Raw genomic sequence first — 18950 nt, forward strand, 5'->3', positions numbered from 1 at the left:
GAGGAGTACTTTGATAATATAGGAAAGTGTGAAGGGAATGATTTTGGTTCTTAGAGTGAGCCAAGGAGTAATTTAAATATTCCTGTTTCATGATATTAACATTTGTGTTTTTATCATTTACTTTCAACTTACAGGTTTGTTTGTTTTTTTCTATTGCAGATAAATGGTACCGTGACAGAAAATATGTCCCTGACAGATGCAAAGACATTAATAGAAAGGTCTAAAGGCAAGTTAAAAATGGTAGTTCAGAGAGATGAACGGGCTACCCTATTGAATGTCCCTGATCTTTCTGACAGTATCCACTCTGCTAATGCCTCAGAGAGAGATGGTGAGTATAGTTCTGTTTGGAGAGTCCCTTTAAGTGACCTGTTAAAGTAGTAAGAAGATTTGATATGTTTGAATGCAGTAATTTTCTACAAGGCAGACACCTTCAGAATCTAAATATTACAAATATGTATACTTAGAGAAGTGGAGGGCTTAATTTTAATTACATTTTCCCTAGTTTTATTGAGAAATAATGGACGTACATCAATGTGGAAGTTTAAGGTACACAGCATGATGGTTTGATTTACATATTTTGTGAAATGATTACCACAGTATGTTTAGTTAACATCTTTTATCTTCTATAGATAAAATAAAAAGAAAAAAATTTTCTATATGATGAGAACTCTTAGGATCTAGTCTCCTAACTTTATATGCAGTATTAGCTGCCATCATCATATTGTACATTACTTCCCTGGTGCTCATTTATTTTATAACTGCAAGTCTGGACCTTCCTCCAGTTCCCCTTTCCCCTCTCCCTACCCTCCCTGGTAACCACAGATCTGATTTCTTTTTCTGTGAGTTTGGTGGTTGTGTGGGTTTGTATTTTTGTGGTTTGGGGTAGAGTTTTTTTTTGGTTTTGTCTTTTTTGTTTGTTTGATTTTGGTCTTTCTCTGACTTCCCTCATTTAGCATATGCCTTAAGGTCCATCCATGTTATCACTGTATTTTTTGTTTGGGTTTTTTTTGGTTTTGTTTTGTAGGTGGCTCACCATTATTAGTGGTTGATGAAGTTAATGTTAAAATCAACCATTTTATATGAAATTCTATTTAGTATCTTACATCCATTATCATTGGAGTATCTTATATTTTACATTATTTTACTATAATCATTTCATTGGAAAATAAAAAGCACACTTTTACTTAATAGACATTTCAGAAATTCAGTCACTGGCATCAGATCATTCTGGTCGATCACATGACAGACCTCCCCGCCACAGCCGGTCACGATCGCCTGACCAACGGTCAGAACCTTCTGATCATTCCAGACACTCTCCACAGCAGCCCAGCAGTGGCAGGTAATCACAGTCTATTGTTGAAATAGTTAAGTGTGCTTGATACATGTTTCTGGTATTGCTTACAAATAAAAGTAGAAGATAGATTTTCTTTTATTAAGATTAGTTTGGAAATTTTTTGTTGTTTCTTTTTTAAATTAGGGATTATCTAGAAAAACATAAATCAGTTAATATTCTTAAAGGGAGAAGTAGTAAATATTTTAGGTATGTAAGGCATATAGTTTCTTACCACTACTCTGGAGCATAGAAGTATAGCTGTAGATAATATGTAAATGAGCGGGCAGTGTGGTGTTCCAATAAAACTTTATGAAAACAGTTGGTCTTACAACTGCAGTTTGCTGATCCCCATTGCATTAGAAGATGCTAGCCAACTTAAAGAGTCTACTGCTTAGGAAAGTTAAACATGTTAGCAGCCCTTTCCTAAACACTTTAACTCAGACTTTGTTTTCCCTCTTAAAAAAACATTGGTATTTATGCCAAAGAGTCTGGTATGCTAGTAGTATGTGACTTACCTGAGTTTATATGGTCTTTGCGGTTGCATGTTACATTTGAGAATATGAAAATTATGACCCTGATTTCTAGAATAGTGCACATGTATGCATAAACATTTAGCATTTTATATAAAATTTGTGGATATTCCCAGGGCTCTGTAGACCACCACCTGATTGATGGTTTAATAATAATTTATATGGAGATCTTCTGGAGGCACTTGAAAATTTGAGCTGAACGTTTTAGGATTAGTGATTAATTTTGGACCTATTTGCATGGAGGTGTTAGCTCAAGCCATAGAACTCATTAAAGTTGCTAAGAAAAACAATGTGGAGAGAAGGCCAAGATACTAGACTGCAGGCAGTACATTCTTTGAGGAAAGTGACGGGGCAAGGAAGAAGTTACCAGAGAAAGGAGGAGTGTGTAGCCAGAAGAAGGCTTTTTTAAAGATTGTTAAAAACTGTAATGATATAGTTGTTTTGCACTGCTGGTTTTAGAGATTTGTCCAGCTGTTTACATTTCAAATTTTAGTTTTATAAATTATATTAACTCTGATCTTTATTTTAAGGTTGTAATGATTTTTATTATTTATTTATTTTAATGTTTATTTTTGAGAGAGAGAGAGGGGAACATGGAACCTGAAGCAGGCTCCAGGGTCTGAGCTGTCAGCACAGAAGCCAGTGCGGGGCTCCAGCCCACAAATTGCGAGATCATGACCTGAACTGAGCTTATTATTATTAACCAACTGAGCCACCCAGGTGCCCCGTAAGACTTTTTAAAAAGCAGTATTACAGTACCTCACATGCCATCCTGGCTTATCTTATAACTGATATAACTGATTATTATTTTTAACTGCTGCAAGTTAATATATTAGTTCTAAAACCGTTACTGACACAGCATAGATGTTACCTGGGAAAGCATCACTGCCACCCTACACACACAGTGTGATATAACTCACACCCTTGGATGATTCATGGGAATAGCTATACTTTTAACACATTTCTCTCACCTAGAAACCATGCTGGTATCAAGCAATTTTAACATGATTTTCCTTAAAAAAAAAAAAAAAATCCACATTATCTACATTTTGGCCATTAGTTTTTATTGTGAGCAAATCCTAATCGTAGAAAGTTTTTTTGATGCCTGCTTTTTTTCATTTAGATTTCCTAAACACCTGGCATTCATAAAAGTTAAAGAGGTTTTTTTTTTTAAGATTTTTAAATATTACATTATGGTGAGTTTTTTTTTAATTTTTAATTAATTAATTAATTAATTAATTTATTTATTTTTGAGAGAAAGACACAGAGTGCAGTCAGGGGAGGGACAGAGAGAGAAGGAGACACAGAATCCGAATCAAGCTCCAGGCTCTGAGCTGTCAGCACAGAGTGTGACGTGGGGTTCGAACTCATGAACTGTGAGGACATGACCTGAGCTGAAGTCGGACACCTAACCGACTCGACTGAGCCACCCTGGCGCCCCTACATTATGGTGTTTTAATTGGGAACCTCAGGTATTCTTAGGGGTAACACCAGTTATATGAGGTCTTTTTTTTTTTTTTAATATTTTATTTATTTCTGAAAGAGAGCGTGAACATGGGAGAGTCAGAGAGAGGGAGACACAGAATCCTAAACAGGTTCCAAGTTCTGAGCTGGCAGTCAGCACAGAGCCCGATGCAGGGCTTGAACTCATTAACCGTGAGATCATGACCTGAGCCGAAGTCAGCCGCCCAACCAACTGAGCCACCAAGGCGCCCCTAAATTCATTTTTTAGGATGAGTCATTTAGCATGTAATAGGAATTTGGAATTGGTTTTATAAAAGGATGTTTTCCTGGAGTGACTGTTCAGCTTCAAGTTTCCAATATTAAGTTCATTTTTAAAATAAGGCATGAGTGACCAGTCAGTTGGGAATGTATTTGGGAGCCAGAAGTATGAAAGAAAGCTTCATGAAGAATGGGCCATCTGGCATGTTTTGTCAGACAGGGTCCAGTCAAGACAGAAAATCAAGCTTGGAGTGACCTATCAAGTTTAACGTAAATAGATAAAATGGAAAAGGATTGGAGTAACAAAGAATTAGCTAGTAAGCAGCTGAGAGAACTCTAAACGTCAGAATCGGGTATGAGGAGCAGCTACTCCCCCTGGTGCTGAGATGGAGTGCCCAAGGAAGAGGCTCCCTCACCCAGACCTAGGGCTGAGAGCCAGCCTGGTTAGAGAGGGTACACCACGACTTAACTACTGAATGGCAAAGAATTTGGCTGTGGTGTGTTCTCAGAAGAACGAGCAGGAAATTTTCTCTCTAAAATGTTTGGAAAAGGAGTTCATGGGCAAGTTTCTTATCAGAGACTTTGCAGTGTACAGCCATCCTACGGAGTCGCTGGGGGAAACTGCTGACTGCTGTGTGCTGGAGGGGCCTGCTGAGGAGACACACTCCAGAACCCAGAAGAGGAGCCCCTGACCAAGCTGCCTGCCCTCTGTCCTCTGCCCATAGGCCCAAACAGTTGTGATTTTACACCTAAAATTTTTCACTTAAAACAAATTGTTGCTTCTTGCTGATCTGATAGGGTGTATGTCACTCTGCTACCCTATTTACACAGTTGACTGGATAAGACTTAAAGAAGGCTCTGTTTATCATGAGTTTATTTACATGAGCTGTAAAAGCTCTTCAGAGACTTTTCACTCCATCTTTGTCCAACAGCTGTTCTCCATAGAGTTTTTAACCAACCTAAAGCATCTAGACCAGTGGATCACTACCATTAGATTGATGTACAAATGAAAAATCCAGAAAATAAACCCCATCTCCTACCCTCCAGGGGAAAACAGAAATGCTCTTAAGAGGATCTTGAGGTTCTTCAGAATGTCTGAAATGTTTGTCTATGCTACTTGGAGTCAGAGTATGTAGATAGATAAACATGAGTCTGATTCAGGACAAAAATGCTTTTTTTTTTTTTTCTTAAATAAAATCAGCCTTTCTCATAATAGCAAAAAATATTTTTAAATAAATCTTAAATACCAATTCAGAGCCATTAGGGTAGTGTCATATATAGAAGAATTGAGGAAAATGTATTTTCTTTTAATTATCATGGCCTCACCAGTTTCTTTCAATAACTGCCACTGATTGTAAACTAATTTGAGATGTTTAAATTTAGTTTTTGTCTTGCAGTAGACTTAGTGGTCACATTTGCTAATAATAAAACTTTTTAAATATTTAGAAAGTTTGATTATTCTGTACTGTAACCATAGATCTGCATTGCCCAACGTCATTGCTACTAGACACATGTGGCTATTGAGCTTTTGAAATGTGGCCAGTCCAAATTGAGATGTATTATAAGTGTGAAATAACACACTGGTTTTTAATGACAAAAAGGATGTAAATTACTTCATTAATAATTTATATTGATTACATAATGAAATAATATTTTGGATGTAATGGGTTAATGAGTAAAATGTGTTAATTGGTTTTATTTCAGTTTATTTAACACAGATTCTACAAAATTTACAGTTAGCATAGATGATTTGTTTCATAATCCTAACAGCACTGCTCCCAATCTGCATGTATTATTTGAATAATGCCTCCATCTTTTGGTAGATAACAGAAATGCACTAAAAAGAACAGTGATTCTCCAGATATTAATTGTATGAAAAATTTAATAGAATATGAATTCTATCCTTCTGAAATGTTAAATTTATAATAGTTGTGTTAGAGGAAAAATGAAGGCAATGATCAGTGTAGTATGAAAATTAGGCAGAGATGAAAATACTAGCAGTTTTATGTGATGGAGCAAGAGCACAACAAATGACACCCTTCTGGTTATCATCATGGAGGATGTTTCCATTAGAATATTAAAATCCTAAGTTATCAAGATGGTAGTTACCATTAATGTCAGTCATTTTAAATTTAGGAAGATTAAGTTTGAAGAAAGAAAATCAATTGTATATGTTTTTAGATCTTTTTAGAGCAATTTAGAGTTTCCTTGTTGCAGAGCAATAAATCTATAGAACTATTAAAATTATGCATTCTTTAATCTCATTCTTTAAAATGTTTAATCATATTTATAACATCATTTGCATATTTTAATGCAAAGAATGTAAGGGGAATCTTTTGGTTTGTACTGCCCTTTAAATTCTGAGGTACCCAGAACACTTTGGGAATAAAGCTTACTTGTGCTTATTTATTTTTGGAATAATTATAATTGTGAGATTTTATTACATAAGCAGTGGCTAAAAATTTTGACCTTTTATGATTTAAAAATACCTTGACTTTTATAGTTTTTCCTAAAAGACTGTTCTGTCTATATGCAGCTCATATAATATATATAATTTAAAACTAAAAGTACACCCCCACAGAATAATTAAGTGGCTGTGAAAATAGAAACTATGGGAAGTGTTTGTGTTTTATCCTTTCAGGAGGGTAACAGGTAAGAAATATTTTTTTCATAAGAGACTGCTAATAATATGATTATTAACAGAACCAAATTCTTTGTTTAAAGTTAGACTTCATTCCATTTAAAAATTGGGGCGCCTGGGTGGCTCAGTTGGTTAGGTGTCCAACTTTGGCTCAAGTCATGATCTCATGGTCCTTGGGTTCGAGCCCCATACCAGGGTCTGTGCAGTGTATACTTATTAGAACAAGTAAAATTAGGCCTATTCTCCCTCACCTACTCTCCACTCCTCTTGAATTAAGCCTTTCCCCATACTTCTGCATACATTTATTTAGCATCATATATAGAGTTTGTATGTGTTTTTAATAATTATAAAAGGTCAGACTGCACATTATTTTGTAGCTAGCTAATTTTACTTAACCATACAATGTGACCGTCCTTCCAGCTTATTCTTTTGATGAGAAACTTTACATATTATGGAAGTTCTGTCTCTAGGTCTTTGTGCAATCAGTGTTACATAAGCATCTTTGTCCATGATTTCATATACTGGCTTTTTTAATTTCTAAAGTTATTAAAGTGTGTATTGGTATTTTAATTTTTCACGAATAATGCCAAATTACTTTCCAAGAGTAGTGTTTGAGACTTACAGTTGTTTCTTTCTCAGAATTCCATGTTTACCCATTTGATGGTTGCAAATTGCCAACTCCTTATTTATTTTATTTTATTAAAAAATTTTTTTTAATGTTTATTTTTGAGAGAGAGAGAGAGACAGAGTGCGAGTGGGGGAGGGGCAGGAAGCAAGGGAGACACAATCAGAAGCAGGCTGCAGGCTCCCGTCTCCAGGCTGTCAGCACAGAGCCCGATGCGGGGCTCGAACTCATGGACCCTGAGATCATGACCTGAGCCAAAGTCGTACACTCAAGCGACTGAGCCACCCAGGCGCCTTGGCAGTTCCTTATTTTAAATTGATAGTTTCCAAATTAGTAGTGGAGTTGAGCATCTTTTTATGAGATTATTGACCATAGTATTGCTGCCTCTGTAAATTGCCAGGTTAATTTCTGTTGCTCATTTTCTGTTGTATTGTTTTTTTTCATTTTCCATCAGTAGTAGCTCTTTTGGTGAGTGTGTTGCAAATATAAATCTTTATAATATCTTTTCCTGTGCAATTAAACATTTTTAATAGTGAAATATTTTCATCTTTATGGTTTCTGAATGTTTATTACATTTAGGGAGATCTCCCCCAATCTAAGATTGCACAGGTTTTATCCAGGAGTTTTACAGTTTTTAATGCTAGTGTTGCTGGCATATTTTTTCCTTTTCCTTTTCTTCTGATTATAGAGGACATTGAGAAAAATCTGTTGATTTTTAAAATTAAAATGTAATTATAATTCTCTTTATATAATTTTTATAGTATTCTTTTATACTCACAAAAATTCTCCCCAATATTTCAAGCTTGTCATCTCATCAGTCTTCAAAATAGTGGTAAATAACTATAGTATTGGCAGGTATCACTGTGTTGTTCCTTATTCTAGTGTAAATACATTCAGCATTTCCCTATTTAATTTAATATGGTATTAGCTCTTGATTTTGGGAAAGAGTCTCATAATTAATTGTAATGCCTGTATCTTTGCTTTATTTGTGGTGTTTATTAGGAATGGCTGTTGAATTTTTCATATACCTGATATTTTTTTATTGTCATATTGAGATGTGATAATGAGTTATGTGATAAATTCCTAATGTTAAAACAGCTATATATTTGTGAAATAACCCTGCTGTGGTCATTGTGTAATAATCTTTTACTACATACTACATCCCCTTAGCTAGTATTTTATTTAGAATTTTCCTCTGTTCATAATTGAAAATATTTATTGTTTTCTTGGTTTGTCCCATCATTGTCAAGGTTTAGGTGTTAAGGTACTGTTAGCCTTATATTGAATTGCTGATAGAATGTTGATTTTTTGCAATATACAGGATTTTTATGATATTGTTCTCTTTGTTATTAGGTATATTTGTTATTTTCCATAACAAAAAGTTGGAAAAAATTAAGTTAGAGAGCCTTCTATTTTAGTCTGTGGTATAGGGTAAAAAAACAAATTATTAGTTGCTATAACAACTGATATCATAATATTCTTATAAATGTGTTCTTGGACATGTATGTATTTCTCTAAGATTAACCTAGGAGTCGGATTGCAGGTTATTATTGCGTGTTTGCATTTTTAGTTTTGATAAATAACTCCCATTTTGCCCTCAAGTAGTTACACTTATTTACACTTATTTTACCATCCTTATATGAGTGTCTGTTTCTCCATGTCCCTTGCTGCAGTTGATGTTATCATGTGAAAACTCTCATGAGTGAGAAGATGATTTCAGGTTACTTTATTGTGCATTCTCCTAGTTACTTGTGAGGGTGAACATATTTTCATGTTTATTATTACTTTTATATTTTGGTGAATTGTCCCTTCCTGCTACTCATTTTTTCCTCAGTTGTCTCTTTTAATATTGAACTCATTGCACATATTCTTTCAAACTGTATGAAATTAGTTCTGTTGTTTGAACTAAAAAAAAAACCCATTTCATTTGGTTCAAGCAAAAATACATATACTATATTTTAATTATTTGTATGCTTTTTAACTTTTTATGTAATGACCGCTGTTGATGTATGAGGGATTTTTGTGCCTTGAACTTTAACAGTCCTCTATTTTTGATGATACAGATTTTTAAAAAATATATTATGGTTTGGACTTTGTTCCATCTGAAATCATATTTTTGTCATTGATGTGGATAGGGACCTAATCTTTCTAAATCTGTAGACATATATCCAGTATCATTTATTGAATTAAATAGCATGTTTTTTTCTGACAGCTTGTGGCTGCCACTTTGTTAATAAATTTTGTTACTGTGGTTAGATCTTCAATTTTCTATTTTGATACTTTGATCTGTACTACTCTAGTTTTAATTACTAGGTTTTTATAGTATTTTAATAGCTGTTAGAGTGTCATTGTTTTTCAGAGTTTGCTTGGCTGTTCTTACACTGTGCTCCTACAATTGATTTCACAGTCATCTTTATGATCATAATTTTTAAATTTTTTTTATTTTACTAATGTGTAGTCTCAGGAGCAGAGAGGAAGATAGAATTTCTAAACCTGGGGCTGTCTCAACTCCTGTGAAGCATGTGGATGATCATACACCTAAAACAGCAGAAGAAGTTGTAGTTGAAAGAAATGAGAAACAAGCACCCACTCTTCCAGGTAAGCCTAGCAAAATACTACATTTGGAAAACATTTGCAGTCAGACTAAATAACTGTCAGAGTTTACAGAAGACTTAAAGATGCTTTAATGATGATTATTTCTATTACTGCTTCTGCTTCTACTCCTACTTCTGCTACTACCTATGTTTGAATTTTTCTGTATTTGACTTCCAAAATATCCCTTACGGGTATAAGGTCGGCATGAATCCATAGGCTTTCATGAATTTTTAAAGAATTTTTCTGGATAGAAATCATTCATAGTTTGGGCACCCGATTTCAGCTCAGGTCATGATGCGAGGGTCGTGGGATCGAGCTCCATGTCAGGCTACACGCTGAGCACAGAGCCTCCTTGGGATTCATTCATTCTCTCTCTCTCTCTCTCTGTCTCTCTCTCTCTGTCTCTCTCACTCATTCACTCACTCACTCTGCCCCCCTCCCACACACTTGCTCTCTCTAAAATTAAAAAGAAAAAGAAATTCATAGTTAACAACTATTCATGGTGAGTAAAGTTGTTTTCCAGCACTGCTCATTTAGGAGAATTGGCATAAGTTTTGTTTTTTTTTTTTTTTGGCCTATTGAGAGTGTTTTCATAAACACTGTAAATTATACACTGCAGAGATGTATGAGATCAGGCATAAGAATCTGCAAGGCTCCAAGATCCATTTTCTTGAAAGGCTGGGAAATTCTGCTTTTCATGTCACTCAGTTCCTTTGCTCAAATCTTTTTGCTCTGCTTGTTATGTGGCAAGAATATGGATATTTAAAAACAAATTTTTACCACAGTGAAGAAAGAAGACTGCTTTGACCGTCTTAGAGAAATGTAGTGTTTCTGTCTTGTTCTCCTTTTCCTCATTTTCTACCTCTCCCCTCCTCCCCCAGAGGATTTTTCAGAACCTAACAGCTGAAACTTTGGAAGGCACAGGTGGCCATATAACGTGCATACTTACTATAAAGACATCAGAATTTGTAACTGTACTCTATACTTTAATGTGTTCCTTACCGGTTTCTCTAAGCTTATATTTGCTGATGAATTTTTATATGTATTTTGTGGACTCTTTATTCTTTGGTTATTTTCCTGACTGCTTACATTATTCTGTTTTTTAACAAAGTGATTCTTGCATGATTTTTAAATTTTCTTTCTTTTAGAACCAAAGCCTGTGTATGCTCAAGTTGGACAGCCAGATGTGGATTTACCTGTCAGTCCCTCTGATGGTGTCCTACCTAATTCAACTCATGAAGATGGAATCCTTCGGTAATATGATTTTAAACTTGCGTTGTCTTCTCTATTCATTATTTAGCACTACTTAAAGTGAGAATTCAGTCGCAAACCATATTTCATATCCTTTTTAAAATAGTGTATACCACTTAATACTATGATTTTTTTATTTTAAATTACTTATATGACAGAATTAGGGATTAGAGAACAAAAAAGAAACTTGCTGTATATTTTGTCACCTGCCTAATTTTTAGGCCGGGAATTACAAAAATTAAAAATTGTTTTCTGCTTAAACATCAAAATTTTCACAAGCTTTCTAATGCTCTAGCATTAAGAAAACAAAAACAAACATTAAAAACCCAGTGTTTCTCCATTTTAACACTACTGACATTTTGGATCAGACACTTGGACGCTGGATTCATTCAGATCCAATGACTAGATTTGGGGCAGAAGTAGTTAATGGGTTTATTACTTTTTGTTATTGCAAGAAGTTGATATAATGCAGATAAAGCAGAGTATAAAATGTCAGTCCTCTAGCCACATGACACTGAGACTGGGCCTAAAGCTGTCCTTTAAAAAGACCTATTTTACTAAGAGATGTGGTCTGCAGTCAATGATTTTTAGTCTTTGAGGCACATTAGGTCAGTCCGTGTGATACAGGGACTACCAGGGACCTGGAGCCTCAAGGACTTTGAGGAAGTGTTTCAAAAAGCTCTCTATACAGTTGGTTTCGGAGAGGAGTCTGTGAGCAAGCTCTGGACTCACCTGGCAAAGTAGGATACCACCACAGCCAGACGATTCACATGGTCCACGATAATACTGGCCACTAGTTTCATGGAGGGGCCAAGGATGCCATCAGCCCTGGAACTAAGTGACTTTATCTAACCTACAGGTTCTGATGTCTACATCTCAGTAAATGTTAGCTCCAGGTGAAGAAGTGGGATCAAGTGTGAATACCTTATAACATCTAAAAATTAAGGTGGTCTTTAGTTGGTTTAAAAGAACTAAACTCCCCTCTCTTTCCTCAACTCATTCATTCATTTGATTTGTATTTCTTACTTTCTGTTAGTTTCTAATAATTTGTTCATTGTTACTTAATTAAGAGGAAAGGGGCTTCTTCTATACTTCTTGTCAGAATAGATAATAGAATTGTTTGTCTTCTTGACTAGAAATTGTGAGAGAGTTATGGAAACCTAGCTGAGTAATTTGTATTTAATTACCTTAAAGGATAGTTTGTAATTATGATCCGTTTCTGCCCACCCATTCTTGTAAGACATCCTTTAGTCTTTGTTTCAGGAATATCACGGTGACACTACACTGATGATAAAAGAATATGCATACATTAGTTCCTTCCCATTCTCTCTCTAGTAAGAAAAGGGCTGAGATTGAGTATGGGGCTAATCCAGAAAGGCTGCTTGATGGTAAGATTTTTATTTAAAATCCAGAGAAGTTGCAGAGTAAGTGATCTGTATGAAGTCCAGAGTCCACCAACTGCAAAGTTTAAAAACCACTATCTATGGGATGTAGAGATCACAATGCTTGGAGTCTCATTTTGATTCCCTGGTATTAGGAAAATTTGTCAATTTGTGCTTCAGTTTCTACCTTTGTAAAATAGTGCTTTTCAGTTATTCTGTAGAGATGATATGGTATGAATTCAGGTAGGAAAAAATGGAATTTTTTTTCTTTTTTAACATTGTGAATGTACCATGTATATCCACAACACTGAGTTGAGAAAATGTTTTTATAAAATAGTTTTAGAAATTAGTTGTAAAACAGTACTTGCATATTCAGATATTTTAAAACTTACTAATCAGAGAATAAAAGAAAGTGTCATTAATGGTTTTCAGTGAATTAGTGGTATGAGGTAAATTTCAGAAATGATGGTCCTTTGTTTCATTCTGAAAATAGTTTTCATTGTAGCAGTTTACTATAACTTTTAAAGCTTTTCTTAACCATTTCAAATGAAATATTTGTTTTAACAGGCCCAGCATGAAGTTGGTAAAATTCAGAAAAGGAGATAGTGTGGGTCTGCGGCTGGCTGGTGGAAATGATGTTGGAATATTTGTAGCTGGTGTTCTAGAAGATAGCCCTGCAGCCAAAGAAGGCTTAGAAGAGGGTGATCAAATTCTCAGGGTATGTCAGTATATCAGAAATGTGGTTTGAAAGTACTTAGATCTTTAGAGAAAGACCTCAAACACAGCAAACCTACTGTTGTATTCAGTTGTAATCTTCTGTCACAGCCTCTTGAACCAGATAACCATTTAGGTGAATCTGTCATGTCTTGGTTTTACTGGCCTCCTTCCTTCCCATTGCTGCATTCGCTCTTGTTGACTGCTATATTATGTGTTACTATATGGTGTGATGCTCTGGTTTCATTTTAATCTCTGATGTTTATCGAACCTTCAAAAAAAAGGTCTCAGATCTCTATACTGTCCAGCAAGTAGTCATTTTAAGTTCAGCTAGACATTCAGGCTGAAAACACTGTCAAGGGCCACAACTTGCCATCTGTTTTTCCTCTCCCTGGGATCAGTCCTTGCAGCAGCCCTCTGGGACTTTCTTTACCCTGGTGTGATGGCTTATGTGCAGAGAGATGGGGTTTCCATCAGGCAAATATGTAAGCTGCCCTGGCTCTGAAGCTTCATGGTCCACAAGAGACAGGACCAGTTACAGGAGTCAGAAAGTCCAGTTTAGACATGGTCTCTTCTTTTGTTTTTGTTGTTTTTCTATCTTTTCCATAAATAATGCTATTTAATCACATAGGACCGTCCATATCTATCTCTTCTTAAAACATCCAGACCTCCTGGTAGATAAACTATGTTCTATTTTAACAAAAAGATCATATCTATTAAATGTGAGTTCTTCTTTGTTTTACCTCTGTACCTCAGATTGTCATCACCACCCCTATTCTGGTCTCTTCCTGCATTCAGGCTACCTCCTGGCTATGTGCTGGATTCATTCTCCTCAGAATCTTGCTGCTTTGTTCATGTTTTTCTCTTTCCCTCTCCTTCATCTGTCCTGCACTGTCTTATTTCTCTCCTTTTGCTGTTGAACTTGCCAGTATGGTGGAGTCCCCTGCTTTCTTTTCAGTCATTGCTGTCATAAAGTTTTATAGTTTGGCTTCTACCTCAATCACTGCTGAATCTGAATTTTCATAAGCCTTCATTGACCTAATAGCATTCTCAGCCCTCATTTTCCTTTATTTGTTAGCAGTGTTTTGACTGTCTTAAGTGCTTTCTTGAAGTGCTTTCTCCCTTGGATTCCATAACATTGCCATTCTGGTGTTCCTTTAACCTTTGAAAATTTTATTTATTTTTGAGAGAGAGAGAGAGAGAGACAGAATCTGAAGTGGTCTTCAAGCTCTGAGCTGTCAGCACAGAGCCCGATGCAGGGCTCCAACTCATGGACCGTGAGATCAACACTGAGCTCAAGTCAGATGCTTAACGTACTGAGCCATCCAGGCACCCCTCCTTCAATTTTTTAAATTCTTTTCCAACCATCTTTAATGGTTTTTCTAAAACTTGGAGAATATAAGCAGCTCTATGCTTCTCTCTTGCTACTCTGCAGTCTCCATCTTGGGTTTGATGGCTCATGTCAGCAGCCCACTCTCAGAATTTTCACTTTGAGCTCTTGCCTGAGTTCTCTCACACTGGGCTAGCTGCCCGTGGCCATTTTCCTCCTTTACCTTCTGTCTTCCTTTTCCTTCAAACTTAGCATAAAAGTCAAGGTATCATCTTTGACTTCCTGGTTTCCATCTCACCGTGTACTTTGATTCTTCCTGATGATATTTACATTGTGCTCAGACACATCATGGATAATAATGTTCACTGTACTAAAGAAATTAAACAGACCTATCTCTTACCCACTGCATATCCCATTTGAAATAATCAAGGTATACATATATCATTTTATTTTTTATTTTATTTTTAAAAAACTCTTTCTTAATATTATTTTTAAAATAAGCTCTATCCCCAACATGGGGCTTGAGCTTACTCCGCTGAGATCAGGAGTTATGTGCTCTACCAACAGAGCCACCCAGGTGCCCCTACGTACATCATCTTAAATTTATTTCCGAAGAATGTGCTTTTGTTTTGTATCATAAAAGTAGTGCATGTTAATATTTTTTAATCTGGAAAATTTTCAAAAGGTAAAAAGAAAATCTCTCTGTAATTCTGCATATAGTCATTTAATAACATTTTAATATGTTTTCTTTGGTCCTTAAGCACTTCAAGTATAAGTAAATATTGACTTGGCAAACCTTAAGCCTACATCATACAAAAACTCTTACAGAGATGCCACAATGCATACACTTCTATCTTTTTACCTCATTTCCTTCTGATTTCTTTTTCAGAGACTACTAAAAAGTAGGGCTCTATTATACATTCACAGAATTTTTAAAAGTCTTTTTTTATTGAGGTATATTGGTATATAACATTATATTAGTTTCAGGTTATATTTGCAGAATTTATAACCTATAAAAATTTAAAGCCAGAGGATTGTCTTTTTTGGTCTAAATTGTTTAGATTTTGCAGTAGATGATCTTTAATGTCAAGATGCATTGTGGCTATTCTTTAAATGAATTTACACTTTTACTCAGTTTACTTGGTTTCCACTTATTTTAAATTAAAGTATGTTATTTTCCTTCAAAGGAAAATCAATTTTTCCCTCTTAAAGATGTGATATTTTCAAATTAGCTAAAGTATGAAAATACTTCCCTTCTATGTAGAGAAGTATTTTCATAATTTTAAAATATGACCAATAGTAATGTGTGAAATATATTTTAACAGGTAAACAATGTAGATTTCACAAACATCATAAGAGAAGAAGCCGTTCTTTTCCTGCTCGACCTCCCTAAAGGAGAAGAAGTGACTATATTGGCTCAGAAGAAGAAAGATGGTGAGACTCTGTCTTAAAATGGAGAAAATCTGTAGAATTTTGAGAAATTAAATAGGGTTTTTAATTTCCATTTTTTAATAAATCACTCAAAGTTGAGTGATAAATGAATATTTTTTAATCTCGGGATGTTTAAATCACTTAGGGGCACATCGTCTTACACTATGCTCATTTAAAAGTATGATAATAGGACCAGCCTTTCTGGTGTTCTGATTTAGATAGAATGCTGTCCAGCCCTTCACAGGGCATAGAAAAATCCTGGTTTTTATTAGCTATCAGAGCCATATGAAAGTATATGATTAGCTTCCAAAGTTTTTACTGATGTTGTCTAAGCAATACATTTTTGTTAGCATTATTTAAAGATAATGGCTGATTGTCTTTGATTAAGCAGATACACTTTTCACATAAAACAAGATTTGTCCACCTTAGCGCTACTGTCATTTTGGGCCAAATAATTCCTTTTTGTGGGAGCAGACCCATTCATTGTAAGCTGTTTAGAAATGTCCCTGGCTTCTATCCACTAGATGCCAGTAGCACACATATCAAAATAAAAATGTCTCCAGATACTATTAAATATCCCCTGGGGGAGCAGAATTTTCCTTATTTGAGAACCACTTATTTAGAAAGTGGGAGTATTTGTAATATTTGCAGTAAAATTAAGTTAGATGACTTAAATAGAGAGCACGTGTGTGGTTTTGGACAAGTTGCTTGATCTTGTATTACTCAGGCAAGAGCTCAAGTTTCCGCATTACTTTTCTCATTTGTAAAATGGAGGTGCTAAGCATTCCTATTTCATGAGGTCATGGTGATACACGTGAGCTAGAATACTTAATATGGCACCTCATACAGAGTAAGAATTCAACATATGTTGAGGGCTATTTTTATTATTATTACCAATTAGCTTCTTCATATACACTGTTCTTTTCAGATTAATTTAGCTCACTAGCTATTGATACTGTATTTGTTTTGATTCCTTTTAGTTTACCGTCGCATCGTTGAATCAGATGTAGGAGATTCTTTCTATATTAGAACCCATTTTGAATATGAAAAAGAGTCTCCTTATGGACTTAGTTTTAACAAAGGAGAGGTGTTCCGTGTTGTGGATACTTTGTACAATGGAAAACTAGGCTCTTGGCTTGCTATTCGAATTGGCAAAAATCATAAAGAAGTAGAACGAGGCATCATCCCTAATAAGAACAGGTATGAGTGTTTGGATACTTCTCAAAGAACAAGTTAAGTAAATGTTGATCGAAGACTAATCCCACTGGGAAATTTTGGTAATGTAAAGAATTCATTTCATTATATTCACTATATCTGTAATTGACTTAGTTGTACAAACTTCTTTATTTTAGTTTAACTATTAAGATTTAAATTGCATGTGAAGTTCTATCCAGTATTTTGAGATTTTGTTTTTTTTAATCTGTGGGTCTTTTTGTTTGTTTGTTTTTAATATATTTATCTATTTGTCTACTTATCCTCTGTCTATTCTATTCTTGTCCAGGGCTGAGCAGTTAGCCAGTGTACAATACACACTTCCAAAAACAGCAGGAGGAGACCGTGCTGACTTTTGGAGATTCCGAGGTCTTCGCAGCTCCAAGAGAAATCTTCGAAAGAGCAGAGAGGATTTGTCAGCTCAACCAGTTCAAACAAAGTTTCCAGCATATGAAAGAGTTGTTCTTCGAGAAGGTTGTTTATTTTCTGTAGACTAACCTTAATATCCTTTAATGTCCATATGCTTAAGAAAGAAAAAGTATAAACTATGTTGTTTTTTTCTTTGACTTTCTTCCCAGCTGGATTTCTGAGACCTGTAACTATCTTTGGGCCCATAGCTGATGTTGCCAGAGAAAAGCTGGCAAGAGAAGAACCAGATATTTATCAGATTGCAAGTAAGTAGCCTTAAGACTGATTTAAGAGTAGGTTGAGGGTGTTACTTCATTAGTTATTTCTCTAAAGGTTGTATCTCATCCATTCACTTAATAGAAATAAAACTTTCTGTAAGTGAAATTTTTCAATTTTCCTCATTTATTTAATTTGGAGGGAAACTTGACTGATTGTGTTCTTGTCATACCAATTCCCTTTAATAATAAAAAAAAATCACCATTTATGAAGCTCTAGCCTGCATATGAAAATTGCACACAGTCTTACTTAATAAAGCCTGACAATATTACAATGGGAGAAATATTTGTTTACCAGCATTACTCATGCTGAAGTCAGGCAACTTGAGCTTAGGGTGGTAGGGACCGGCACCCAGCACAACCTCTTTACTCCATACTTTCCTAATGACACCCAGCTGATGAGTCACAGAACTCAACTTTGAACCCAGCCCTTCCAGCGCTTTTTGTCATTAAGCGAATAGAAACACTCAAGTATATAAAAAGGGTAATAAAAGTATGATTCAAGCCATGAGTTGTTATTGTAGTCATTTATAGTAAGTGAGTGTTAAATATAAATATTGAAGATGTAATGCTTTAAATGCCTTGCAGCATTTGCTTGCAGATTTCTTTTATAGTTCATTAGTTTGGCTATGGTGGTACTTTAAATATACAGACTTAGTTATGACCACTTTGACTTGCTCTATGGTGTATGTAAAAACTTGAAACTTGTTTTTTCCCCCTAATTATAAAAATATTAGGTGGAAAGGTTGGAGAATTGGTTTTGACGTACATCATAATCATCCTAAATTTTACCTGTTATATTTTCTTCCACCCTGTCACCTTTTGTAAAGCAGACTTTTGTGGAGTTTTCTTTATTGTTTTTCTTAATAGATAATACCATATTTTTTATTATCCATTCTGCAACCAAAATTTGGTTGAATAGCCTTCTGTTGTTTACATAATGTTTTCAATGTTATATTTTTACTGTTATAAAAGACTCAGAAATCTGTCCATATTTTTATTTGCTTGTTTATGCTCTGCCTTGTTTTCCAAAGGATTTAAATCCTCAAGAATATAGGTTTTTCCATATTTAGGGTAATTTTCTTAGAATTTTCAAATACAGGAAGGAATGAACCATAGGACACGAACATTCTCTGGCTACTGCTGTTTATAATTGTTATTGCCTTCCAGAGGATTGTGCCATTGTTTTTGTCGTTTCTACCTACTATAGGAGATCTGCATTAACATATTTAACTTCATAAGTGCTAATTTAAAGGATCAGAGCATTACCTTATTATATTGCTTTCACTTGGCTGTTGGTAAAGTTGAATGAGGATATTTTATGAAACTAGATTTGCACACAAATTATGATGTTTATATCTTTTAATATAAATGTTTATTAGATTCTAATAAGTAAACATTTATTAGAAAATGTTTATTTCTGATTCCTCATTCAGTTTGTTTTCTCAGAAGAGGTTTTTTTTGGGTCATTGTTGTAGGTCACATTTGGCCTACAGAATTT

General features: G+C 34.9%; 1 protein-coding gene across 1 annotated transcript in view; it reads left to right on the plus strand.

The window, feature by feature from the left end:
- TJP1 (tight junction protein 1) overlaps positions 1-18950 on the plus strand; it is a 341704-nt gene that overhangs the window by 294725 nt on the left and 28029 nt on the right. The window contains exons 10-18 of the mRNA XM_077762419.1: positions 160-328; positions 1192-1339; positions 9310-9449; positions 10595-10700; positions 12647-12797; positions 15449-15557; positions 16535-16754; positions 17056-17240; positions 17345-17440. Of these exons, the coding sequence (XP_077618545.1) occupies positions 160-328; positions 1192-1339; positions 9310-9449; positions 10595-10700; positions 12647-12797; positions 15449-15557; positions 16535-16754; positions 17056-17240; positions 17345-17440 (1324 nt within the window). The remainder of the gene's footprint in view (positions 1-159; positions 329-1191; positions 1340-9309; positions 9450-10594; positions 10701-12646; positions 12798-15448; positions 15558-16534; positions 16755-17055; positions 17241-17344; positions 17441-18950) is intronic.

The sequence above is a fragment of the Crocuta crocuta genome, unplaced genomic scaffold (assembly GCF_008692635.1).
Source record: "Crocuta crocuta isolate KB4526 unplaced genomic scaffold, BGI_CrCroc_1.0 scaffold93, whole genome shotgun sequence".
NCBI lineage: Eukaryota > Metazoa > Chordata > Mammalia > Carnivora > Hyaenidae > Crocuta > Crocuta crocuta.